The sequence below is a fragment of the Prorops nasuta genome, unplaced genomic scaffold (genome assembly GCF_024137725.1).
Source record: "Prorops nasuta isolate Cenicafe-Biocafe unplaced genomic scaffold, Cenicafe_Pnas_1.2 PNAS00006, whole genome shotgun sequence".
Classification (NCBI taxonomy): domain Eukaryota; kingdom Metazoa; phylum Arthropoda; class Insecta; order Hymenoptera; family Bethylidae; genus Prorops; species Prorops nasuta.
In genome coordinates, this window is record NW_027116803.1 from 693,756 (window position 1) to 716,494 (window position 22,739).

The 22,739-nt window shown below is 42.1% G+C and overlaps 1 protein-coding gene across 8 annotated transcripts; it reads right to left on the minus strand.

Moving 5' to 3' along the window:
• Positions 1 to 29: 29 nt before the first annotated feature.
• On the minus strand, positions 30 to 20,022 carry LOC136774514 (PHD finger protein rhinoceros). 8 transcript variants are annotated; one of them, XM_066728867.1, is made up of 19 exons: positions 19,912 to 20,022; positions 18,496 to 18,789; positions 14,273 to 14,375; positions 12,949 to 13,008; positions 10,431 to 10,567; positions 10,098 to 10,359; positions 9,896 to 10,016; positions 9,645 to 9,771; positions 9,446 to 9,543; positions 8,943 to 8,984; positions 8,546 to 8,684; positions 8,400 to 8,466; positions 8,077 to 8,306; positions 7,603 to 7,681; positions 6,529 to 6,684; positions 5,510 to 5,839; positions 4,090 to 4,359; positions 3,697 to 3,950; positions 30 to 3,601 (listed from the first exon to the last, which is right to left on the minus strand). In XM_066728867.1, exons 2-19 carry the CDS (start codon positions 18,550 to 18,552, stop codon positions 3,218 to 3,220), a joined length of 2,916 nt encoding a protein of 971 aa, XP_066584964.1. In that variant the 5' UTR covers positions 18,553 to 18,789; positions 19,912 to 20,022; the 3' UTR covers positions 30 to 3,217. The 8 variants fall into 8 exon arrangements, with proteins under 8 accessions (XP_066584964.1, XP_066584963.1, XP_066584962.1 ...); XM_066728866.1 differs by having other exon boundaries at positions 31 to 3,601; positions 3,694 to 3,950; positions 14,273 to 14,372; positions 19,912 to 20,021; XM_066728865.1 differs by having other exon boundaries at positions 31 to 3,601; positions 3,694 to 3,950; positions 19,912 to 20,020.
• Between the last annotated feature and the right edge of the window lie 2,717 nt (positions 20,023 to 22,739).

The following is a 22,739-nucleotide window of genomic DNA, read 5'->3' on the forward strand; positions in this document are numbered from 1 at the left end:
AATATTTACTAGAATGATTTCTTTATTCAGATTGATAAGCAGATAGTACCTGCTTGATAAATGTTTAACAAAATTACAAGAAATCAAATAATAAAAGAGATAAACAGCTGAATGACATTATTCATTAAAAAATCTAAGATTTAAACAAGTCTGTTTATAAGAACAGCGCATAACAATACGTGGCTTATGTAAATATTAATATTATTAACGGCATGTGAACTCGTGATCGCATTATTAATAAATCCTAAACCGCACATTGTGATGAGTTAACGGTATACAATATTTAAATCGGGTCTAGGTTGAAAAATTAAAGAATACACCCTACTAAGGAGTTGGAACTACCTTAAAATGCTGAAGAAAGAAAGTGTGTATTTCTGAATCAGATGCTTTATTCGTACTCGTTAACATGTGCGGAACAAAAAGACGACGGTTAATTCGATCGATACACTGAACTCATGAGCGCTGACCTCTTTAAACATCTTGCAAATATTTTATTTATTTTTCTTATCTCAGAGTGAAGAAGAGACTGCCGGAGCTATCGGGGGGTAATATTGTTCAATGCGCTCTACCTTGAATTACCTGCTGCTGGAACAAATGTTCAAAGAAAAAATCTTATCGAGATGATACAGAGGAAATCGATCTCGATCTACATCTACAAAATTCATTGGAAGATGTTCTTCCTGTAGCCGTGATATATTAAGATCTCGTTTCTTTGCACTTGCATCGGCAGCAGGTAATTAAGCTGTAGCCCTCGGTTCGAGGTCCTGGGGAAAGGGGAATAATCGTCTGTTTATCACAATAAATCACTGTGCTCGGTCCCGAAGGGAACGGTGAGTCACGGTAAAAACAGCCTTAGTATCTCGAGGACCGATAAAAGAAAAAAAAATGCTCGTATAAGAAGGTGTGAGACTCGGTTGATGAGAGACATCCAGGAGACACAGTTATAATATACAGTATCGAAACATTTAACAGAACGAGAGACAAGCTACGATGTAAAATTTTTTGTAGAAAAGAAGAAATCTCGTGAGGCAAAGCCAGACCTCTCAGGAAAACGCTAGATTATTCGATTCATTGCTGGAAAAACGTAATAAGCACCATGTAGTACCTAGATCCCGAACTTTATATCAAGTATATGATGAACTGTTAATTTTTTTTCTCATTTTCTCGTCACCATTTTTACGCTGTCTTCACTATTTTTTTGGTAAGACTTTTGGTTGCATTTTTTTATTTCTGTTTTTTTGTTCTTCCGTTGCGGACAAGCAATTAGACTGCTCTACGTTTTTCGGTGGACGTTGGACGTGGATCTGGATGGATTGCGGTAAACTTAAGCAGTGGTGTGGTAACGAGGCGCAAAATACCAGTATAAATGATCCTTCGGTTTTTCGTCGCGTCGAAGAAAACTCCAATCGCGGTCATCGATGACTAGTGTGGATTTTGCGTTGCAAGCGCCTATAAGAGAGAAAAAGCTTCTTCTCCTTCAATTTCTTCAGCTCCCTTCCATCTCATCTCCGTGTATATGTATAATATCTACCGCCCACAAATTAACGAGGACTCGGCAAACCTGCCTCTGGCGTCCTCCTCAAGGCTCGTACAAAACGTTACTATATCTAGTTGGGAAAGAAAAATATCCTTTGAAAGTATCACTTATCTACCCTAGCTCTTCTTCTCTGCTTATGCTCTGCTCTTCTTCATTGCGTCCTCATGCTCGTTATAGCGACTCTTTGGATTTTTTTCTGTAGGACGAATGGACAAATCTGATTAGTCTCATTTGCGGGGTAAGCATTAAATAATAATCGCGGAATTTTATTAGCTCCAACCAGTGGTGTTTCAATCGCAAAACATCCCTTGGTGCTTCTTCCTCGTCTTCTTCATCTTTTTTTCTTCTACTGAGTCTCGCACGTGGCAGGAAAAAAAGAAGAAGAGAAAAACGGTCCTCCGAGTGTGTAAATGTTACTTTTGCTCTTCCAATGGAATGTTTCGTTTCTTGTTCAAGCAGGACTCACGGATCGCACCCTGCAATGTGTTATCATACTTAGTTTCGAAAAGGACGTATAAGCAATTGGACAAGCAATTTCGGCAAATCGACTAGATCGGCTGTGATAAAAAACGGTAAGCCTCACACTCGCGCACGTATCCTCTCATTCCGCTTTATGGAAAAATTTTCGAGTTGCGTGCATGTAGTATTATTTATATTCTTTGTTCTTTTTTAAATTTTTTTTTGTTAATTTTTTGATAGTTTTTCTTTTTTATTGAACGTTAGGGTACGAAGAGTGTTTAAAAAATAATGAGAAGTCGATGAGAGATTCCCTCGGCGATAACCCATGTACGGGATCATCATTGACGAAATTCACGTTTGCATTATTTGTCGAACACCTTTCGTATAATTTTCATCCTCCTCTCAATTCTCCTAAGCTCCTCAAACTCTCTTCGTCGTTCATCGCGTTCCTGCGCTACTTAATCCTTGAGTGCGATACCCATAATGTATACACACGAGATAAATATGTATTCGTAAGTATATATATATATTATATATTACATATATGTATAGATATGTTATATTATATCTATATATATATATACATTGATATATAATATAGACTTATATAAAACGCACGAAGCGGCCAAAGGCTACTCTTTCATTACAGCGACAAGCCATGTTGTTCATTCAGGTCGATTAATCGTTTGGATTCGAGTTACCAAATGGAGAAAGAACTCGGATTCGACTAAAGGATCACTCGCGATCATTCGAATATCCTAAAAGAGGTTCTGCTCTGTCTATGTAGCTGTATTAGGTTTGCGTTAGTGTAACATTATAGTGTATACATTTGTGTATGTGTGTGTAGATGTGTATGCCCTATGCAAAATCGTTGATAGTCGAGAATAGACTCTGATGCATTCCACTTCGAACGCAATCACTCTTCATTTTTAGCCCTATCTCCCCTTCTTCTCCCTCCCTCTCTCCCTCTCTCTCCCCCTCTCTCTCTCTCTCTCTCTCTCTCTCTCTCTCTTTCTCTCTCCTTAATTAATAATAAGCTTTAATCATCATCGCGCAAAGATTTCCCTCGGAACAACCTTCGAGAGCTGCGCAAAACTGGTTCTCTTCAAGATCCTCCTCAAGGTCTTCTTCAAGATCCTCTTCTTGTCAGCACGATAATCTTCCCTCTCTAGGTTTATTCTAACGAGAAATCTATGGTAGAGAGAATTTGTCGATATCTATCTAGTTTTCCGGGCCTTTTCCCCAGAACTTGTCGAATCTGCTTCTGGCCTTTTCAAGGACGTCGCTGGCCCTCTGGGCCGATCCTGGAGAAACGATGGGTGGTGCTTCAAGAACGTGATAGGAACCGGTGCTGCCAGCAGCTCCTCCACCGTTTCCAGGCTGATTGGCTGTTTCTGCTTCGAGTACGCGATAGCCTGGCTGATGGGAGGTCGTAGGTGGTGCCACGTTGGTCACGGTCGTTGGAAAGCCACTCTCCTTCCTCTCGTAATCGAAACTCGGGTCCTCCAGACATCTCAAATTCGTCCCCGCGATGGGCTTCGTCAACGAGTCTGCCTTCAGCTCCTCCACTTGGGCTTTGCTGTCATCGTCAGCTTCTATGGACTCCTGCGCGAGCGATATATCAGTTAAAAAATTAATTTAAAAAAGACAGAAAGATAATTCATGAAAAATCTTTCACGCATCATCCTTATCCTCACCACCTCGCCGTGCGTCGGAGTAGCAGAGCCTTGAACGTTCGCCGTGTGAAGAGGACTGTCCCTCTCGGAGTCGAGGTCCTTGTGGCCGTTGATACCACCGAAACTACCGAGAGATACGCTCTCACTGTCGGGTGATTTGTATCCGGAGTGCTGCTGGGATTTGTGCTGTGCGAGTTCCGGAGGTGCCGACTGCGGCGCCGAAGGCAGAGACGATCCCGTCCAGGACTTAGCCTCGCTGTGGGGTCGCGTCAGGGGTTCTGCAAGAACCAACCAGGCAATTGCGTTTGCCGTTAAAATTAACATTTATTCTTATCATACTCGTGGACAAAAATCGTCCCCGTTAGAGACGAAATATACGAGTGGTGAATGTAGAAAGGAGATGCCGAAGAAACTTACCCTCCCTGACGTTTTGAGTGACCGTGAAGGTTTTCCCGGTGTCGAGGGGTACCGTCCAATTTACGGGCTCCGGGGACCGCATTATCATTTGTTCCGGTGACTTTACCCTGGTAGGCTCTGGCGGACTTTTCACCACCGGCTCGTCGTCTATCCAAGGACTTGCCGTGGCAGGGGCTGCTGCGGGGGCGGTCAGCACCTGCGACGGAGGCGTCGAGGCCACGCTGGAGTCTCCCCCCGTCGTATCTCCGTTTACTCGGGGTTCCGCCGTCACTAAAACGTCCGCCTAATTTATCGTCGACGTCACTCGTGTTCTTTCCTCGACTCAACACCCCCCACCCCCTCCCAAAAATTCGGAGCTTGGACTCGACGACTCTCGATAGACTGTTTTAACGTTTTTTTAATTATTGATCGTTACTTTCTTTATCGATCGCTCTGGTCATCGAATGCAAGCAAAATCAAGCAAGATATTTTTTTGATCCCAATGTGTCGAAAGGTCTGTGAGTGTATCGGAAATCTTCGTACGATTAAAACATTTATATATAGCAGATGCACACACAGCTAGAGAGACATTGTGGTGGTATACGTGATAACGGAGGTGCCAGTGACGTCGAGGATCAACAGGTTTTTGCAGGAATCACTGGCACATTTGGCTCCCTGATTTATCTGCTCCTGCATGTTTCTCGACCATCTATTCGAGTCTTAAAACATCGAACAAACACACGCACACACACACACGTTTAGATACAGAATTATGTATTTACAGTACGCTTTTCTCGATCCGTGTAAGTAGGGAAAGAGTTTTGTATAAGAATTTCATGAAAATTTTCCTTCCACTGCTCCCCTCAAAAGTACAAGATTCTTCCCTACGACTGAAAGCAGAATTGGTGCACGAGAGGACGAGTATTGTGCAAAACACACGAAGGATCGTGGATGACCTTGGATTGAATCGTACGGCCGACGAGAGACTAGTCGACCAACGGTGAACAAGTGTGTGTCAGAGAGGAGAGACAAATATAGCTAAACATCGAAAGAGATATATATCTATTATCTATATAATAATAAACGACACAGATCTAACAAATATACGACATCAGTATTGTTTCTATAACATATTAATTTTCACAACTATAACGCACACAGAATGTAAAGCAACGTTCGAAATTCGTGGTGAGTTCAAATGGTACCAAAATGGCGGATCAGCGGGGGCAGCGATCGAACAACGACGCCATTTTGGTACCGGATGGAGTGGATATTCTGGGACTTTGAGGGAAGCTAGGGGAGAGGAATAAAATTTCTAGCAATATTGCAATGGTGTCGCACACAGAGAAATAAAAGAAAACGATAAAGAGAGATGATATATAGCCAGGGTGAAAATGGCAAAATGGCGGGTGAGAAAAAAAAACTGGCACATGCTACTTACTAGCTTGAGCTGGTCGATTGGACGCGGATCGACAATCGGAGAATGATTTGGATGGATCCGCGGCAGCTGCGGCAGCACGCCGAGCTTCGCTGTGACCTTGGAACGATCCTGAGTGGTTAAAATCTTTAACGCGGTCCGGCCTGGCCGCGGCAGCAGCGCTCGCAGTTGATGGGTGATTGGCGCTCGTATGAACTGAATGCTTTATCGAGGATTTTGCTATCGTACTCGTGATACTTGCGGTACTATTGGTCATGGTGGTAGTGGTGGTGGTGGTTACGGGTTTGGCGTGATGAAGAGGGCGATGGGGAGGAGCATTGGTTGCGAGGAAGGCTAAAACATATCGTGTACAAAGTACAGTCATGAATAAAAGCAGCGACCATCCTCCAATGTCGAGCACGGATTCTCAGTCCGATTCCTCTTATCTCGGGTGACCTTGAGGGGAGCTCCTCGTTCTCCAGCCTGGAGCGCCCCTCGAGCTCACCTCGCGTGCACCGATCTCGTCGACCAAGGACACGTCCGACTCTACGCGAATCTATGTATATATATATATATAACGACGTTTCTAAAAAAGAAAAAAAAACAAAATCTTTTCCTCGCGTCCTGCAAAAAGAACAAGTATAAGCTATATTAATAAATCAGGACCAACAAAACAATACAGTGCTGAAACTGAAGTCTTTGAAAAACGGAGGTGTCCTCGGGGATCTCACCGCCAAAAACCTTCAGCCCCATGCTGATCGTCGCAAGTGTCTTGGAAAAATAGAAGCATAGAGTGTGCCACATCCAGGATATATTACGAAAGCAGGCTACACAGTCCTAGATATGTTTTTCGATCAAGGAGGAACGAGAAATTCTAATATGGTTGCGGGTATATATATATATATGTATATAAGAAAAAACACTTTAGACTTTTTCTATATTGTAGTTGTTTGTTTGTGTGTGCGAATTAGAAAGTGAACGAGAAAAGAAAGAAAGAGAGAGAGAGAGAGAGAGAGAGAGAGGTACGTGATGGCAGAACGTACATTTGCGATGGACTCGGGGCTGCCTTCTGTGAAGTAGAGGCTGCCCTGTAGCTGGGGGTGGCGGTGGTAACGGTGGTATCGGGGTTGGGAGGCCATCAACCGTGATATTCAGGGGAGCTTCACGGATTCTCCACTGAACACGGCTTGAGCCCACGACTGAAAACAACCGCTGATTCTCCTGAGAGATCTATTCACGATCCTCGCCATCGATTTCTAGCTCTAAATCTCTTCGTGATCCTTCGACTCTCGCGACATTTGATAACCTTGGACGCAGCGGTTTCGTGAAGATGAATCGAACAACCGTGCACTGAGTCGATGCGAAAAATGACGAGAGTGATGCGAGAATGAGAATAATTTTTACCTTTGACCCTCCCCCTCGTCCCGGCCCCTCCCACCCTCTCATTAAGTCGGAAGAATAATTTGGAATCTTCTGCGCGAGCAAATTCTGTAATATATGTTATATGTATATACGAGATACTGTACTGATTACCAGATGAAGATTCTCTTTAGTGGAGGTAGTAGGTGGTCAAAGAGAGAGAGAGAGAGAGAGAGAGAGAGAGGTAGACACACATAATATAGATAAAGGAACCAATAACTTTACCATGCATCTTCCTAAACACTGATTGACGATATGACAATGACGTCTATTACCTCGCAAACGTCGACTAGCAGAATTAAATTTAACGAACAAACAAAGTCTTCAAGATCGACGTGTGCCAGGCATTGAATCGCAACAATATATCAGATACCACGAACATTCGGGCTTCGAGTCCACAAGACAGCAGTCCAAGTTCGCATAATAATTCAAAGTAATCATAATCATAATCATAATTGTAATAATAATAATAATAAGAATAAGAAACGAAACGATCGAATATTAGAAATATGGAAGTGAATCGATGTGGAGAAATGGACTGGGTGGAGAACGAAACGTGTTGCAAAGGATGAAAGAGGTTTGATCGGTTCGAGCTAAAGGAATTAAACCCGTGGAAACTAAAATCGATCGACGAGGATTTATTATAATATTCAATGCTATAAAAAGGAAAGAATTTTTTCTCTCGGTTCACCACTTACTCGGTCTGGGATGCCTTTCCGGCTCGCGGCTCCTGTCTCTGTGATCCTTCTCCTTGTCCTTAATCTCCTTTTCCTTCTCCTAAACGACACAAAGAGTTTACTATCAAAAGGTCTATTCTCTACTGTATATATACGTTAAATGAAACGTTTCACATCATATATATATATATATATATATATACTACAATCATCTCTCTTATCTTTCTTTCCACGCGTTAACAGTTGTACGAGACAGGTGAGAACGATCAGATAAGTAAAACTCTGCAGACTCGAGTTCTCATACAAAACTGACACAAGAGAGACCTTTGATGATTTTACAGAGAAATTAGCTCATTTCAACTTGTTATTATTATATACTTATCTCATTATATCTTTGTATTTGACTGGACTTTTTTCGCCGGTATTATATATCAGATAGAATATTATATCCAAGACTCAATAGAGAATTTTGTCATCGATTTGAAATTTGTCTACCTTGGCGTCCTTGGTGAGAGAAGGAGCGCGTGCTGGATGACGTTTAGGCGATCTACGCTCAGTTACGGTGGGCCCAACGCTATGGGACCTACCAGTTCTTGGACTGTTCTTCGGGCTCGACTTTGTCCTCGGTTGGATCTCCTCACGGTGTTCCTTCGAGTCCTCTCGTCGTCTTGGTATAACGGGCTCTAGCTTCTCTCTCGTTGGAGAGGGGAGCAGTGCCCCATCACCTGAAACCCAGGATTATTTATTTTCTTATCTCCTCAGGAACGCACCATTATCGGAGCATCGAACTATAACAGATTCGTGTGAGAAACTCTTACCGACACCGGTGGTACGATCTAAATGATGGCGGATCAAGAAATCCTTCCTCGCACGTGACACGACATCCTGGAAAATGGAGGAGAATCGTTATTGGAAAGGCGCGAACAAACGGACCTTGGAAATTCATGATAATGATAATAATCACCGATTTTAACTCCTCCTGAAGAAGCCCGTGGATTGGTCTAGCTTGAACCGAAGATGGCCTCCCAGCTGCTGGCACGTTCATTAAACCAGGTGCCACTTTTCTAGTATTCTCCTTCTCTTTCTCCTCTTTCGTGACAGACCTAAAGAAGAGATGAAAATTATTTCGGGCGGAAACCTCGTGGCGAACACATTTAAGAAGAAAGAAAAGCCACTGATTAAGTGCCCGGTGAGATCGTGCCAATTGTTCTTCTCTCAGTAAAGTTCAAAAAATTTAAGAAAAAAAGACAGCACACTCATGGCATTTGGCAAAATTTTGGCCGTTTGCAAGTCGAGAATAATTGAAAAAGAAAAATTCATTGTGCTTATCGTGTTTATTAGAACTTGAATTATTGCAGTACCTTGGTCTCGGCACTTGGTGCGTTGCATCGTTATGCAATTTTCTGCAATGAATAGACTTAGACAGTAAGACGTATGATACTTTTCTCTACAAATCATAATTGTAACCATGATTGGATGTCGTCTGATGATAGCATGCAGAGTCCTACGCTCTACGGATTATTTTATCTATATGATATATGATTATGAGAGAGGAATATCCGATGAATCAGTTTATTGAATTTATCGATGATTGCACGAATCGTTCGAGTAACGAAGTGAAAAATTCTTGTACGTGGTGCGTTTCTGGAGCTAAGCTTGACAAATGAGAAATTACAGTAATCGTAATAAAGTATAAAGTATATATATATATCAAATTCTATATGTATATAGCATTAATAAAAAAAATCGTCCGAAAGAAATAATGACAATGAAAAATCAATTGGATGACGATGACTGATGAACGTGTTTTCACGAAACTTTCGAGAGATCGGTTTGGGTAGCGATTGATGAGTAGTGTACTGGCCTGGCAAGGGATAAAGCGTTGAGTGCGTGGTTGTTGTTGACTCTTTTCCACAACGAAGCTTCATCCTCTGCTGTTAGTCCGCTACCCCAGTCACGATGCTGAAATCCATAAGACATCGTTATTCTTCTTCCATTAAAATGCTACGAAAAAAAATGAAAGAACGATCTTTCATTTTCCGAAGGAAAAATATTTTTTATACTTTGTACTCGTCTGCCAAACGCCTGAGCTGGATCACTTCCGCGGTTGGGAAAGGTTTCTCATGATCCTTCCCCCTCTTATCGTTCCTCTCCAGAATTCTCACGCTCTTACCCGCAGATCTCTTCTCCCTGAAAACGTCACAGATTACAGGATGAACCAACTCTGATAAGAAATTGAAACTCGCGATTTAACTAGCCTAGAACGAGCTTTACTATTATCTCTCTTTTTTTTTTTTTTTTACTATTTTTATACCTGAAGCTAGTTTTCAGATCCGTGAGATCTTCCTCGCGTTCGTCACCCTCCGGCAAAGCGTTGTCCATCGCGTCCATTCCTAGTCCTCCAACCAAGGGCTCCAACTCCGAAGCCTGAACTCCTGCAATAAATAAAAATTGTACAATAAAATTGAAAAATTTCAACAAACAAATTATCGAGGATGAAGAAATTTTTAATGTACCATCTCGTTTGTGGTCAAGGTCACCAATGCGTTTCTTGTGAACAGGGACAGGTCCCGTTGGTACGATGCCCTGTTTCAGGGCTCCCATGCTCAGGGATTTCCTCGGTACAGTCACATTGGAGCCTGCAGCTGCTGACGTCGCCGTCACAGCTTCGCCGTTTGTCAATTGCGGACGTTTTGGCCACGCGAATTGCAATCTGTATTCCGTGCTAATTCTGGATATCGCCTTGCTCAGTTGACTCGCTTGCAATCCCGTTACCTCCTGAGAAAAGGGGAGAAAAATCATCGTCAGGCTCGAATCCTCCGCGAAGATTCAAGGACTCTTGCTCTGACCTTGACTTTATCAGCTACGACATTGGAGTCTATGGCGTCGATCCCACCACCGTCGGTAGACCCGATGAATTCGTGCGATTTGTACGCCAGCTCCGGGTACTTTTTTCTCCTCGGCAACGGCGGTTCGAAGGTTGGCCCTGGAAGTTACTCGATCAACAGAATCCTCCAAATCGCCCAATTTTCCAATGGCCAATCACGCCACGCACCGTACAATAATTTCTAATTGATTCGAAGCATGCACTCTGGACTAGGTCAACTCAATCGCTATATATATATATATATATATATATATGTTATTAATTCTTTCTTGCATTCTTGGGATCTATAAGGAAACTAAAGTTTGCCAAGCGAAAATCAGCTTAAAAATGCATCATTCGGACGGGGATGAGAAGAGACATGCTTGGGATGCGAGGTTTTCTTATTAGTCGTGCCTCGCGGTGTGAATTAGGGTCAGCTGAAAATCGGATTGTTGAACGAGGCAAAGTTCGGATGAAATGGTTTCTCCGCTTTTCTTTTCTTCGCGAAAATTTGCTTAGCGAGCCGAGTGAAGGATCGCAGCTAATTTCTGATGACGCGTGACTCGTGACGTGGGTAGGAATGCTCCAACGTTGAGAAAAATGAATGACCAAACTCCTAAATGGAATACAACTTTGATTTAACTTTGATGATAGTTCCAAACTACTCGGAGTCTTCGTGTAATATTACTGATGGCTCTTCAGATTTGTACTGGTAAAAAATTGCTCTTGTTATTCATGTGCACCAACTTTTCACGCAGTGTTTATACCGTTGCTGGGAATTTTGCAGATTTTAATAATAGAATTCAGGAAGATCCTTCTGACGGTGTATCAAGGGGATTGGTTGATGAATCGAACTGACAGTCGAAAGAGATTTTTCGCTTTTATACGAAAAAAAGCAAGCAGAGGGATATATTCTATAATCTTTATTGGCATCGTCCCACGTGACAGTGCAATATTTACTTTAAGCTCGTGACATAAATAATATCAAGATCTAGATACTGTGACTGCGATAGAGTATGGAAAGCCCACTATTGACTGAATTTCACGTTCCAATTGTATCCCAACAATGAAACACACTCGTATAAAGAGATTCGGTGATAAATCTGCATAAACCAAATTATCCAGCTCGTCCGAGATATTTCACGGTTTTCCACTTGAATGGGACAAAAAATAAACGTGAAATTAAAAAAAAAAAATAATACACGTTGGGCGATTGATCGGTAAATCGCTGTATAGATCCGAGACTGCGATCTAGATCGTTGGGAGAGTTTGGGAGGTTCTCAGATGAGATGTGATTTATTTTTCTTAAACCGCAGTAAAGTGGATCCAATGAAATTACGGTCGCCCTGGTTACAACACGTATCCAAGAGCGATTGGTTAGTCATCCTGGCACTGGAAAACAGGTCGGGGGCATTAGACGAGACAGTTTCCGGATAAATGAGAGCTCTCGTATCAATTAGATCGTTTTAACCAGCCGAGAAAGCATCGAATTATGAGGGAAAAATGACGTTTACCGTAAATTCTTACTCCAATCTGGATGGTAATAAATAAATCCTGACGAATAGAGGGGAATTGAATTTAAATTATTATTGATTTCGATTGCAAATTATTGGCGATCTTTCAAGATAACTGATTGCGTGGGAGACAAAAAGGTAAGGCGCGAGGATTTTACCAAGAATTTAATTTATCTTAATGTAACGTAATCGCTACAATCGGCCCCAAGTCAGGAGAGCCTGTCACTCTTTCGCGACTTACGTGTAAAACCTATTTAATACAGGGTGTGCCATTTATAACGTACTCAGATCATAAACATAAAATTGCATTTATTTTCTAAACTATGAGAGATATCAATTCTTTCTACTAAACTTTTTTCAAAAATCTTTCCAATTGCACTTGAAAAGGTCTGATGCAAAAAACTGATATATCTTGCAGTCAAGAATACAAGAGGAATTCAACATTCATTTTCTGGCTTGCTTTAAGTGGCACACGCTTCAGTATAATAAATAAATTTTCAAAAGAATCGTGATAAGAACACAATCCAATTTCACAAATTCTTCTCTCTCGTATTCTTGGAAACTTATCACGGATCTTTGCATCCAATTATTTTCTTGAATCCAAAAATACAAGCTCTTAGCGTGCACACACTTCGAAGCGGAATGGTAAACAGAATTAAGCGCAGGCTATGTAAAAATTAAGCTAAAAATTCGCCAAAGTCTAACGATGCTGGCTTGTTAGCTGAGTGAGATATATATATACATATATATACACGCTATTTATTATTTTAAATGGCGAAATATCTGCAAGGGCTAGCGAAATGGGAAAGGGGTGAGAAAATAAAAATGTGTTGAGAGCGAGTAAGCAGTCGAGCAATAAATTCAAGATGAGCCGCAATCGAGCGAGGAATTAATTGAATTAATCATAGAGGGATATGGGAGAGAGTGAGAGAGAGAAAATAAAGATAACAAGGTGGTTCGTTGCGTAGCTCCGATCGTACGTCTTACCTTCGCTATTCTCATCCTCGGTTGACTTGGCCGATTGTAGCTTCGCGCTCGCTTGTATCGCTGCAACCAGAATTCGCAGCTGCCAACTTGGCCAATTTCTTTTTACACGAGACACTCGTACAAATCCCCCGTCACCCGCGTGTCCCCCCTATTTTTTTTTACGCATATCTCCCTCGTGAAATAATCCACTGATGCCAATCACAGGATTTGCTTATAATTCCCATTTAACCCTTCCTCGTGATCACACTTTAATTAGCAACAAAAATACAGCACTCGAACCAAATAAATTAACTCGAATCGTCGATCGAATAAGCGATGATCGTCGGACAATTTTTCATCGTTTACTCAAATTATTATCATAATTATACCACACGTTCGTTATACATGGATAAATTTAGCGAAAAGTCATCCAGTGGTCGTATTGCTGATTTTATTATATTAATTATTCGTGAATTTTTCTCATATTTTGTGTACAGAATATAATTATGATTTTCTCGTTGAAGGTTCGACACGCGAGTGCGGGGGGAAGCGGATTGAAAATGCGAGATGAAAAATCAAGAATGTGCCGGTAAAGTGGTGTTGGTGAATTTTGTTGTTTGCACAATTTTTCCGGACGACGCGGAGCGTGCGCGATAACAACGGATGATAACACGGGGAGCATCGCGAGAAAACCAAACCACTAAAGGCACCCTTACAGGACTAATAAAACTGTAAAACAGATGGAAGATATGAAAAAAATACAGACATAGGCAAAAAGATAAAGAGAGAGAGAGAGAGAGAGAGAGAGAGATAGAGATAAGAATCTTGATGAAGATAAAACGACCTTACGAGACCGATCGTCGCACTGCGAGTTTCTCCTTTATTTTCGTTACCACCAATTTACCCGAGAGTCATATATGAGACGCTTTAAAATTTCCGGTATTTAATCGAGGAGAAATAATACTCTAACTAGAATTATCCAGCTAAATCAACGAACAGTCTACACCTTTAATCCTTTACACTCTACCGAGCTTTATACTCTTTTATATATAAATCGTATTGCAAATTAATAAATAAAAGAATTAACAGTTTCGTTAAATTCATTGAAATATGAAAATAATAATTAATTCAACGACAATAAAATTCCGAGTGCTCCATGTGATTACGTAGGTGGTTCTAGTATCAATAAATAATACCTATCTTCGACAATATTACTCGGAGAACGCAGTGTCACGTACGGTTCGGTACTGTCTGAGAAACGTCTAATTCCTCTAAACGAGTATAGTAAAAGTCAAGTGATATATGTTTCATCGATTGGATTCGGAAAGATTTGTCGAAAACTTACTGGAGGGTGGTGCCTGGGGCGCCCGTCGAATGACGGTGTGTTCCTGCTGGGGCCCTGCGTACTCGTGCCATGTGTAAGTGCTCCGATATTCCGAATGGAGCTGCTGCAACAGCACAAGAAGAAAGCACAAATTAATTAGTCGATCGGTATAAAAATCAATTAGCAGTTTCGCTCGGATTTTTACTCGGCCGACAGATTTTTACGTTGAGCTAACAGCGTTAGCTCGTTATCCCCCAGACCCGATTGATTTACTTACTTAACCCAGTTGCCCGGAGGCTCCCCCCTCCTCGGCTTGTTACTCATTAGATTGTACAGCGTAGCACTTCCGGTTCTCCAACGGCGATAGGCCAGGGACGGTGATCGTTCGTCGACACGGCCTCGCCTGCAGCCTCGCCAATTTTCTTTAATTTTCCTCACCCCCCTCCCCTCCCCTCTACCCTCTCTCCCTTTTTTCAACACTATTTCAAAAACACCTCTCAAAAGCTCCTCACCATCGACACCAATTAAAATATGCTGCAAGGTTTCGATAGATGGACGACTCGAGCTTCGGGGCTTCCATAATCCATTTGCAAAAGCTTAAAGCTCATATACCTCCCTCCAGACACGAATAATTATTTTAATTTTCTCCAGCGTCTCTCCGTGCTATTTTATTCTTGGATTTTCAAAATCTGCCTTTTTCTGCTATATATTATTTATGATTTTAATTTAGGCTGCTTTTAGCTCTTTTACTTGTACACTCGTAGTTATCGAATGTGCAGTCTCAACTATTATCGAAGGTTTTTAGTGTTATAATCATATAAGCGTTTGGGTCTATCGATTCTCGTGCCTTCGTTTATTAATGATAATGTAGGCCTGCATTAACCCCTCTGCCATACACCCAAACCATTGCAGTTTCTTACTTCTTAATCCTGATCGACGTTTACTTACCTGACAATGAAAATCCCCTGTCTCCCTGCAGTTCGACCATTATCAATCCGATCATTCCCCCCCCCCCCTCCCCCTCCCCCTCCCTCTCTTCTCTTATTTGCACTGGAAAATTTTAGTGTCACGTGACTTATCTTCTTTTCTCTATAATCACCGGTTCGAATTAAGAGAATTAGCGTCGTAGCTCAAGGACGTAAGAACGTTCAGCGATGCCTCGTTAGCGATAAATTTCTAAAAATATGTTATTGCGACCTTTGCAAGTTTAAAATTTGTTTCGCAACTTTCACCGAAGAATTTGCAACGGTAAATGCTCTTGTTCGAAAAGTGCAAGGGAAGATTCGAAGTTACAGGTGTTTTCAGGAATTATACGTATATTTATAGTAACACTGGCCTAGTCTAGGAATTTACAGCTGTGCGAGCGACGTCTGTTCGGTGTTTTGCGGTAACCGCAGTACATTCTCATGAAAGAATCGATTGGAGCTGGCAGAGAGAAGGTGAAAAGTACCGGAGACCGTTGTGATTTCGCATTGTACGCGAATCCAAGTAGATCCGCTTATTCTGTTACTTTTATTCGCTTTTCTCGATTCCTTTTCTCACCACTAAAACGAACCAACGGTCATTCATCGACGTCTTTCAATATAACCGAAAGTTTCGACTCGTTTCAATTTAATTTTTTATTCCACTATTTTATCGCAGCATTTACTATACACTCGAATTTATCAAAAGCACCTTCCTCCTATAATGTATGTCAATAGTTTTAAAAATTCTATGAAATTAATCTTTTTATTTACGTTGAAATTTATTCGAATTCGTCGAAACGAGCTAATTTTGCATTTTTTAATGAGTAAGATTTATTGGATTTAATTTGTGTGTTTGTTCGATCAAACAAATTCGATGCGAGTAAATGGATTTGTTTGTTCCGAGTGATTATTGTATTATTGATTTATATTAACATGGAAAATATTGAAAAATTCAGTGCTAAAAATTTTCTTGGCAAAGTTATCCCATTTTTCGAATGACTCTGTAGTGTTATTAGAGATTGCAATTGGCTAGACACGGGGAAGTCCCCTTTATTACTGCCTGGCAGTTGGAGCTACGCGTTCTCCGGCTCGTTTATTACCCAGACCCATCTGCTGCCACATTATACAAGAAACTCGTGTATAATATTGCATCACGCATGCTTTGTCTTTCGCAATACTTCCACGTTATCGACAGATTTTTATCTAGTTCGATAAATTAAAATTGGTTCCTTTATACGACTTTTCCGGAAGACGAGCTCAACGAGACGAGGTCATCTCGTCAGTGATTATGCAAGAAAGCCATGAATAATATCGCATGACTCATATACTTCGTCTCTCTTCCTCTTTCACACAATTTTCCCCATAGTCGACAGATTTTTATCCCGTCCAATACAAATCACAATTGATCCTTTTATGGAACTTTTCCGAAGATGAGCTCGGCGAGACGAGGTCATCTCATCAGTGATTATACAAGAAAGCCATGAATAATATCGCATGACTCATACTTCGTCTCTCTTCCTCTTCCACAATTTACCCCATAATCGGAAGATTTTTATCTCGTTCGATATAAATAAAAATTGGATCCTTTATGCAACTTAATTTTCCTGAAGACGAGTTCGGCGAGACGAGGTCGTCTCATCACTAATTATACAAGAAAGTCATGAATAATATCGCATGACTCATACCTCGTATCTCTTCGTCCTCCACAATTTTTCCCATATAATGGCAGATTTTTATCCAGTTCAATATAAATCGCAATCGATTCTTTTACGGGACTGTTCGAAGATGAGCTCGATAAGACGAGAGCTCATCAATGATACGCAAGGAGACCATGAATAATATATCGCACGAGGAATGCTGATCGTTCCTTCCACTCTCCGAAGACGTGCCATTATCGGTGGATGTTCGTCCCGTTCGATAAATCTCGTTGGATCGTCGTTACTGGGATCACGCAATTGTTTCTTCCATGCGAATGCCCGAAGGGAAGACGAGATGATGAGGAGGAGCCCCGGAGGGAATGGTGGGATCGCCAGTGAACCGCGGAAAACGCTGCAGGACGGGAGCACCAAAATTGCATGACATAGCAGAGACTGTATACACACATATATATATATATATATATGCTGAAGCCAAAATTCCACTATCCAATTATTGTTTAATGAAATTTTTATCGAATCATCGGTGAATTCGTCACTGTCCCTCAAATTTTCTACGCCAGTTATTTCGCTAGGTAACTCCATTAGCACGGAGGGTTGATGAAAGAGATAAATAAATGGTTGTCCTGTGGAAATGGTGACGTAAGAGGGAGAGAGATGATTGACATTGGTTAGGGGTGGGTTTGTGTGCGAGTTATCAAGACGATTGCGTCCAGGAAATGGTCCTCGAGGGGACGTAGTGCAGAATTGAAGGAAACGTGCGTCCACTCGTGCTGCAATGGCGATTACACCCCTTCCCAGAAATGGCCATCATAAGCCAAAGGTAGAACCATGAATTACCACCCTAAACCCAACGACACTATCTGTACCAATATTATAGTCTCTTGATTCGAACTATGCGGAGGCCCAAGGTCCTCTAAAATTAATCGTCCAACGAGGTCGTAAAATTACAATTCCCCGATCCTCCAGGTAAATCGAGAGTCCTCTCGCCTCAAGGTGCAACGCGTTAAGAATAAAAGTCGATGAAATTCCAGAGGAGCAATGGCGCATTGCTGTTTTTCTCCTCCCACAATTCCACCGGACTTTCAAGAATTATGCTAAACTCTACAAATGCTGAAATCGTCCTTAAAAATTCTTCGAGGAGCGCGAAACATCGTTCCTCTTGCATAAAACATATCGTCGCATTGAAAATTCTCTTTCGCAGCGAATTTGATTTTATAGCTCTCGTGGGAATCTGCAAGAACAACTCGAGTTTTCGCAACAATTCCCAATGATCTCCGAGTAGCGTTATTGTGGTCGAGCTGGAGCAGTTTGGGTTACACGATTACGCAACGAGAGCGAGAAAGGTGAATCGTTACAGGAGTGGAAAGGTTTTTCGGTGGTACACCTTGACTATCGACATTGAATTTCGACGTAGCTTGGATAGACCGTGGTATATAAAGCTTTCTCTCGCACCTTATCAGAGAGTTAAATATAGATAGTAGATTGCGTTCCAGCTAAACTAAAATTGGACACGGATCGAGGATAAATCCATAGTTGCAATGGCGTGATGACATGTACTATACAGGATTATCGTTGAGTGTTTAGTTTTAGGTTAACTGGAAAGCAGCCATAGTTCTCTCACCTTGTCTATCGGCATCGAAGGGCACGCACGGCAGAGGTTCCAGAATGAACCAATCATGAGGCCTTATTGCGTGGGGCAGTGGGGCGGTAAAGAGAAAGAGCCGCTCGAACGGCGGCTTGTCGGCCCTGTTCAGCCGGAGGGACGTCTTGGAATTGGAGGACTCGTTCCTCGAAGACGACGTTCTTGTCTTTCCTCCTCCCCCTCCTCCTCCTCCTCCACCTCCTCCTCCTCTCGTTGCGCGTTCTCCCTGGAGGCAGTGTTGCTGAAGGTCTGAGGCCTCCCGATGCGCTCCTTCTGCACCCCACCACCACGCGTGAAGAAAATTTTCTCGATTCTAACCCCCCCCCCCCCCCGTCCCGCCTTAACCCTAGCACTCTCGATAAAAGGACTTGGGAGATTCTCGCATTCACGCGAGTGTCGAATTTTCTACATTTCATGGAACCGCGTTGCTCTAGCCTATCAGGTGTCTTCAGGGTGTCGCCGTGGTACTTGAAAATCGGGGTTGAAGGCCGGCACGTCGACGGCCTTCAACCTCGGTTGTACGCCAGCGGCCACCAGGGTACTCCTGAGGAACCCTGTGACGTACACTCGCGTGATGCAAGATGGTGCTAGGGAGATTGGTCGAATGGAAAATATATATGTATAGGGGAAGTGTTTAAGGGGGGGGGGGAGGCTCGAGTGCCGCAGGAGACGTTCGATCCAAAAGCCTAGCAACCGGAAGCACGGGACCGGCCAGCAACTGTCATGCACGCGTGGTCGAGTCGCGGAAGGATCTGCGCACCGAAGACTAAGTGGGAGAAGGTGAAAAGTAAAAGCAGCAAAGAGTAAAAGGACGAAACGTGCGTACGGCAGACTTTTTACTTTTTTAGCCGTTTGGTACCGGAAGTGACCACCCGAGACCGTCGATCCCTCAGCACTTTCGTCCAACGAGAAAGGTGGTAGCACGAGTACCGACCAGTCTTCCCCGAGCTTAACGGTCCCGGAAACTCTCGCACTCTTACTCTCTACCACTGTGGAACAACTACCTCACTCCTGCGTGTCCCATTAAAAATCCCAGAGCATTTAGCAGATATAACAACGTGAATTTCATTACTGTTAACGCAGCGAGGAAAATAATGACGTGATAAAATTTAATTGCTTATCGTTTCTCTCAGTCTTTTTCCATTTAATCCACTGAACAGCGGTGCGAGGAGTACGCGACGAGCTTAATAGTCTCCGGAAAATGTTATTACTACCACTGCAACAATTACTGGCCATTCCTGCGTGTTCCGTTAAATATTTAAGAGCGCTTAGGGGGGGGGGGGGGATTTTCTCAGGTAAATCGAATCGGACTAATCGTTCGTCGTTTTGGGTTCTCGGTTGCTGCGGGTATTTTTGCGGTAGATTTAAGGGTGGAGGATATTGGTCGACACGTACGAGAACAGAGCGACGAGACGGAGAGCAGAGCGAGAACGGATCGTGAGAGGCACTGAGGCCACCGTCGTCGGCGAATCGACGTAGCGGCGCGACGCCGGCAACACGGAGGAGACGGTGGAGTCGCGCGGAGTGTCGGAGGAAGAAAATTGCGCAGGCGCCGCTAGCCCGGTCGATAGTCCGCAACGCTACTCCCTGATGGGCCCCACCACCCACCTATACTTTTCCTCTATTCTACCATAGCCAATCTACCACCCCCCCCCCCCCTCTACACCGCCCCACTCGCTTCTACACCCTTCATTCTACCAGTACATTTCTTATCTCTCTTCACCTCCTGACTACTGTATGTATATATACACCCCCAGTATTTTTACCCAGGCAACCGACACAGATTCATTATCGTCTCTCGTATATACGAATTAATATTTTTATGACTCTATAGATTTTTATTTTCTTCCTTATTTTCCAAGGGATTTTTTCTTCCCATTCTTTTTATCTTAATATTTCGTCCTTGGTTTTATTATATTTTTTAACCACCTCAGACTCTTCCTCGGATTTTCCTACCCCCACTTTTTTTTCTTCACTCGCCTACCACTATGAACTATCCCCTGTATGTATGTATATCTCTCGCTCTCTCTAGACTCTATTTGCACTACTCCCCTGTTGTACTAATCTCTCCGTTACACGAGTTTTTCCCCTCGATTCTCGAAAGCAGAGAATCGGCTCAACTGCCGATTTGACTCCCCTCGTGACTCTTTCCTTCGATTTTACTTTCGTGGAAATCCAAATGTTTCGTTTATTCCCATTGCTACAAAGAACAGCGCACGGTCTCGTCATTTATCGGTTTTCCATTAGAACGGCCTCAACTTTTCCCTTCCGGGTCTCGCCGGTCCGCGTCTGGCACGCGCAATCGTCACCGACCAAACGGCACATGTTTCCCCAAACATTCAACGTTTTTTCTATAGATAATTTTGAGAACTTTTCCAAACAGTTTATTAATATACCGTTTGACCAAGACTTTGCGAAGTATTTGGACTTTAAATTAGAGCCAAGTGGGTAAGCGCGCGAGCACACGTGTGTGAGTAGTCGCGCCCAACAGTTTTATTCGAATTCACACATATATTTACAAATTTAAATCCAAATATCTGGTAAAAGCTTAAATTAAATGCTACGTTAATGGAATGTTTTGGAAAGCTTTCAAAATAAGCTACAGGTTTTTTCTATATAAAACTGTATAGATTATTTAATTTCAAAAACTCAAGGTGACCTTCTTGTGACCATGAAGTGACTGTTCAAGGTCAAATCTTATGGCATCACTCTGTAAGCTTTTTGAAATTACAAAGCTTTTGTCCAACACTTTTTCGTAAAAGGCTTATTTGTTTCCAAAAGGATTGTTCGCATTGATTAAATCGTTCATCCTGCATGTAAACGATTTACCGATTTTACATATATACAATTCTTCGAATCTAAAGAAAGCATCGCTTCAATTTTCCATGTTTATATGTATATGTAGCTTTCAAAGTATTTATTGCTTTTCCATTAGAGTAAACCAAACTTTTACCTGATAATTTCCATCTTTCTCTCGCTCCCTTACGCGTCTCTCTGCAATCAGTCCAGCAAACGCAATTCGCACGATACATCATTGATCATACATGTTTCCTTCGTTCATCGAATATTTCCTTTATTATTCACATCGTTACATTTTACAAGATTGCATTTGTACATTTTTATTTCTTTTACATTGGGAAAAATATTTCCTAGATAGATTTCCCCTCTCTCTCTCTCTCTCCCTCCTTTATCCGCATTTCCGGTACCAAACGGAACGTTCCTGAAACCAATTTGACACGTAGGAACGTATCAGAAACGTTTCTGACATTACACGTGCTATGCAGATTTCTTCCATATCTTTGTAACCTCCAGGTTCATAGTAGTTGACGCTCGAATCGTCACTAGCAATATTTAGTATAGTAGAATGTTGGTCGTACGACTCTCCTCATCAGTGTGACGTCGCAGAAGCGTCGCGACGCCACTCACGGAAACGGCCCGAGGCACAGCGGTACCCCTTAATAATATTTGCTTCATCCGCTTAAACTTCCTTCCTGGATCATGGATTTTCCCTCGGCATATTCTTTCACGCTCCACTGAATTTCATTTTAAGGAAAGTGTCACCTCAACGTTTCGCTCCACCGAACAGCAAATTTTCCGTTAGCGCAGCGTCTTATATCCTCATGGAAATCATTTGCTGCTTCTCGGAACGTTTTCCTTAGTCTTTTTTCACTATTGTTCCTCTTCGCCATATTTTCCCCCTTTATCCTCAATCTGTAGATATTTATAAACGCTTTTATACGGCTAACAGCGAGCTACAAATTCGGAATATCCAATTCAACACTTACCTGTATTTAAAAAAAAGAGGAGAAAAAAAATTGCAACTACTCTCGGATTATTATTGTTATGTTCTTTTATCGAACAGGAGTAGAGATGTTTATCATGCTTTCAGCAGTGTACACATGATTCGGTTGAAATTAAAGTTAAAGCACTTGGCCAAAAGTGCACAACGCGAATCTTTAGATTTCTGAATTGTTCGATTCGACGCTACGCTGTAAGGACACGTAGGTATATACAGGAGAGGGTTAAACTGGAACTATTTTGATAAGCGAGCTAATTAAAATGTCTCACGGATTATTCAGGCCGAGGTAGATATTCCATGAATCGTCAGGAATAACCACCGTTGGAGACAATGCTGCAAAGCTCTCCTTTCATTTTACTTGACTTCCTAACAAAAGTTTCACAAGTAGGCCACTGCATTTTTCTTCCTCTAATAATTAAAATAT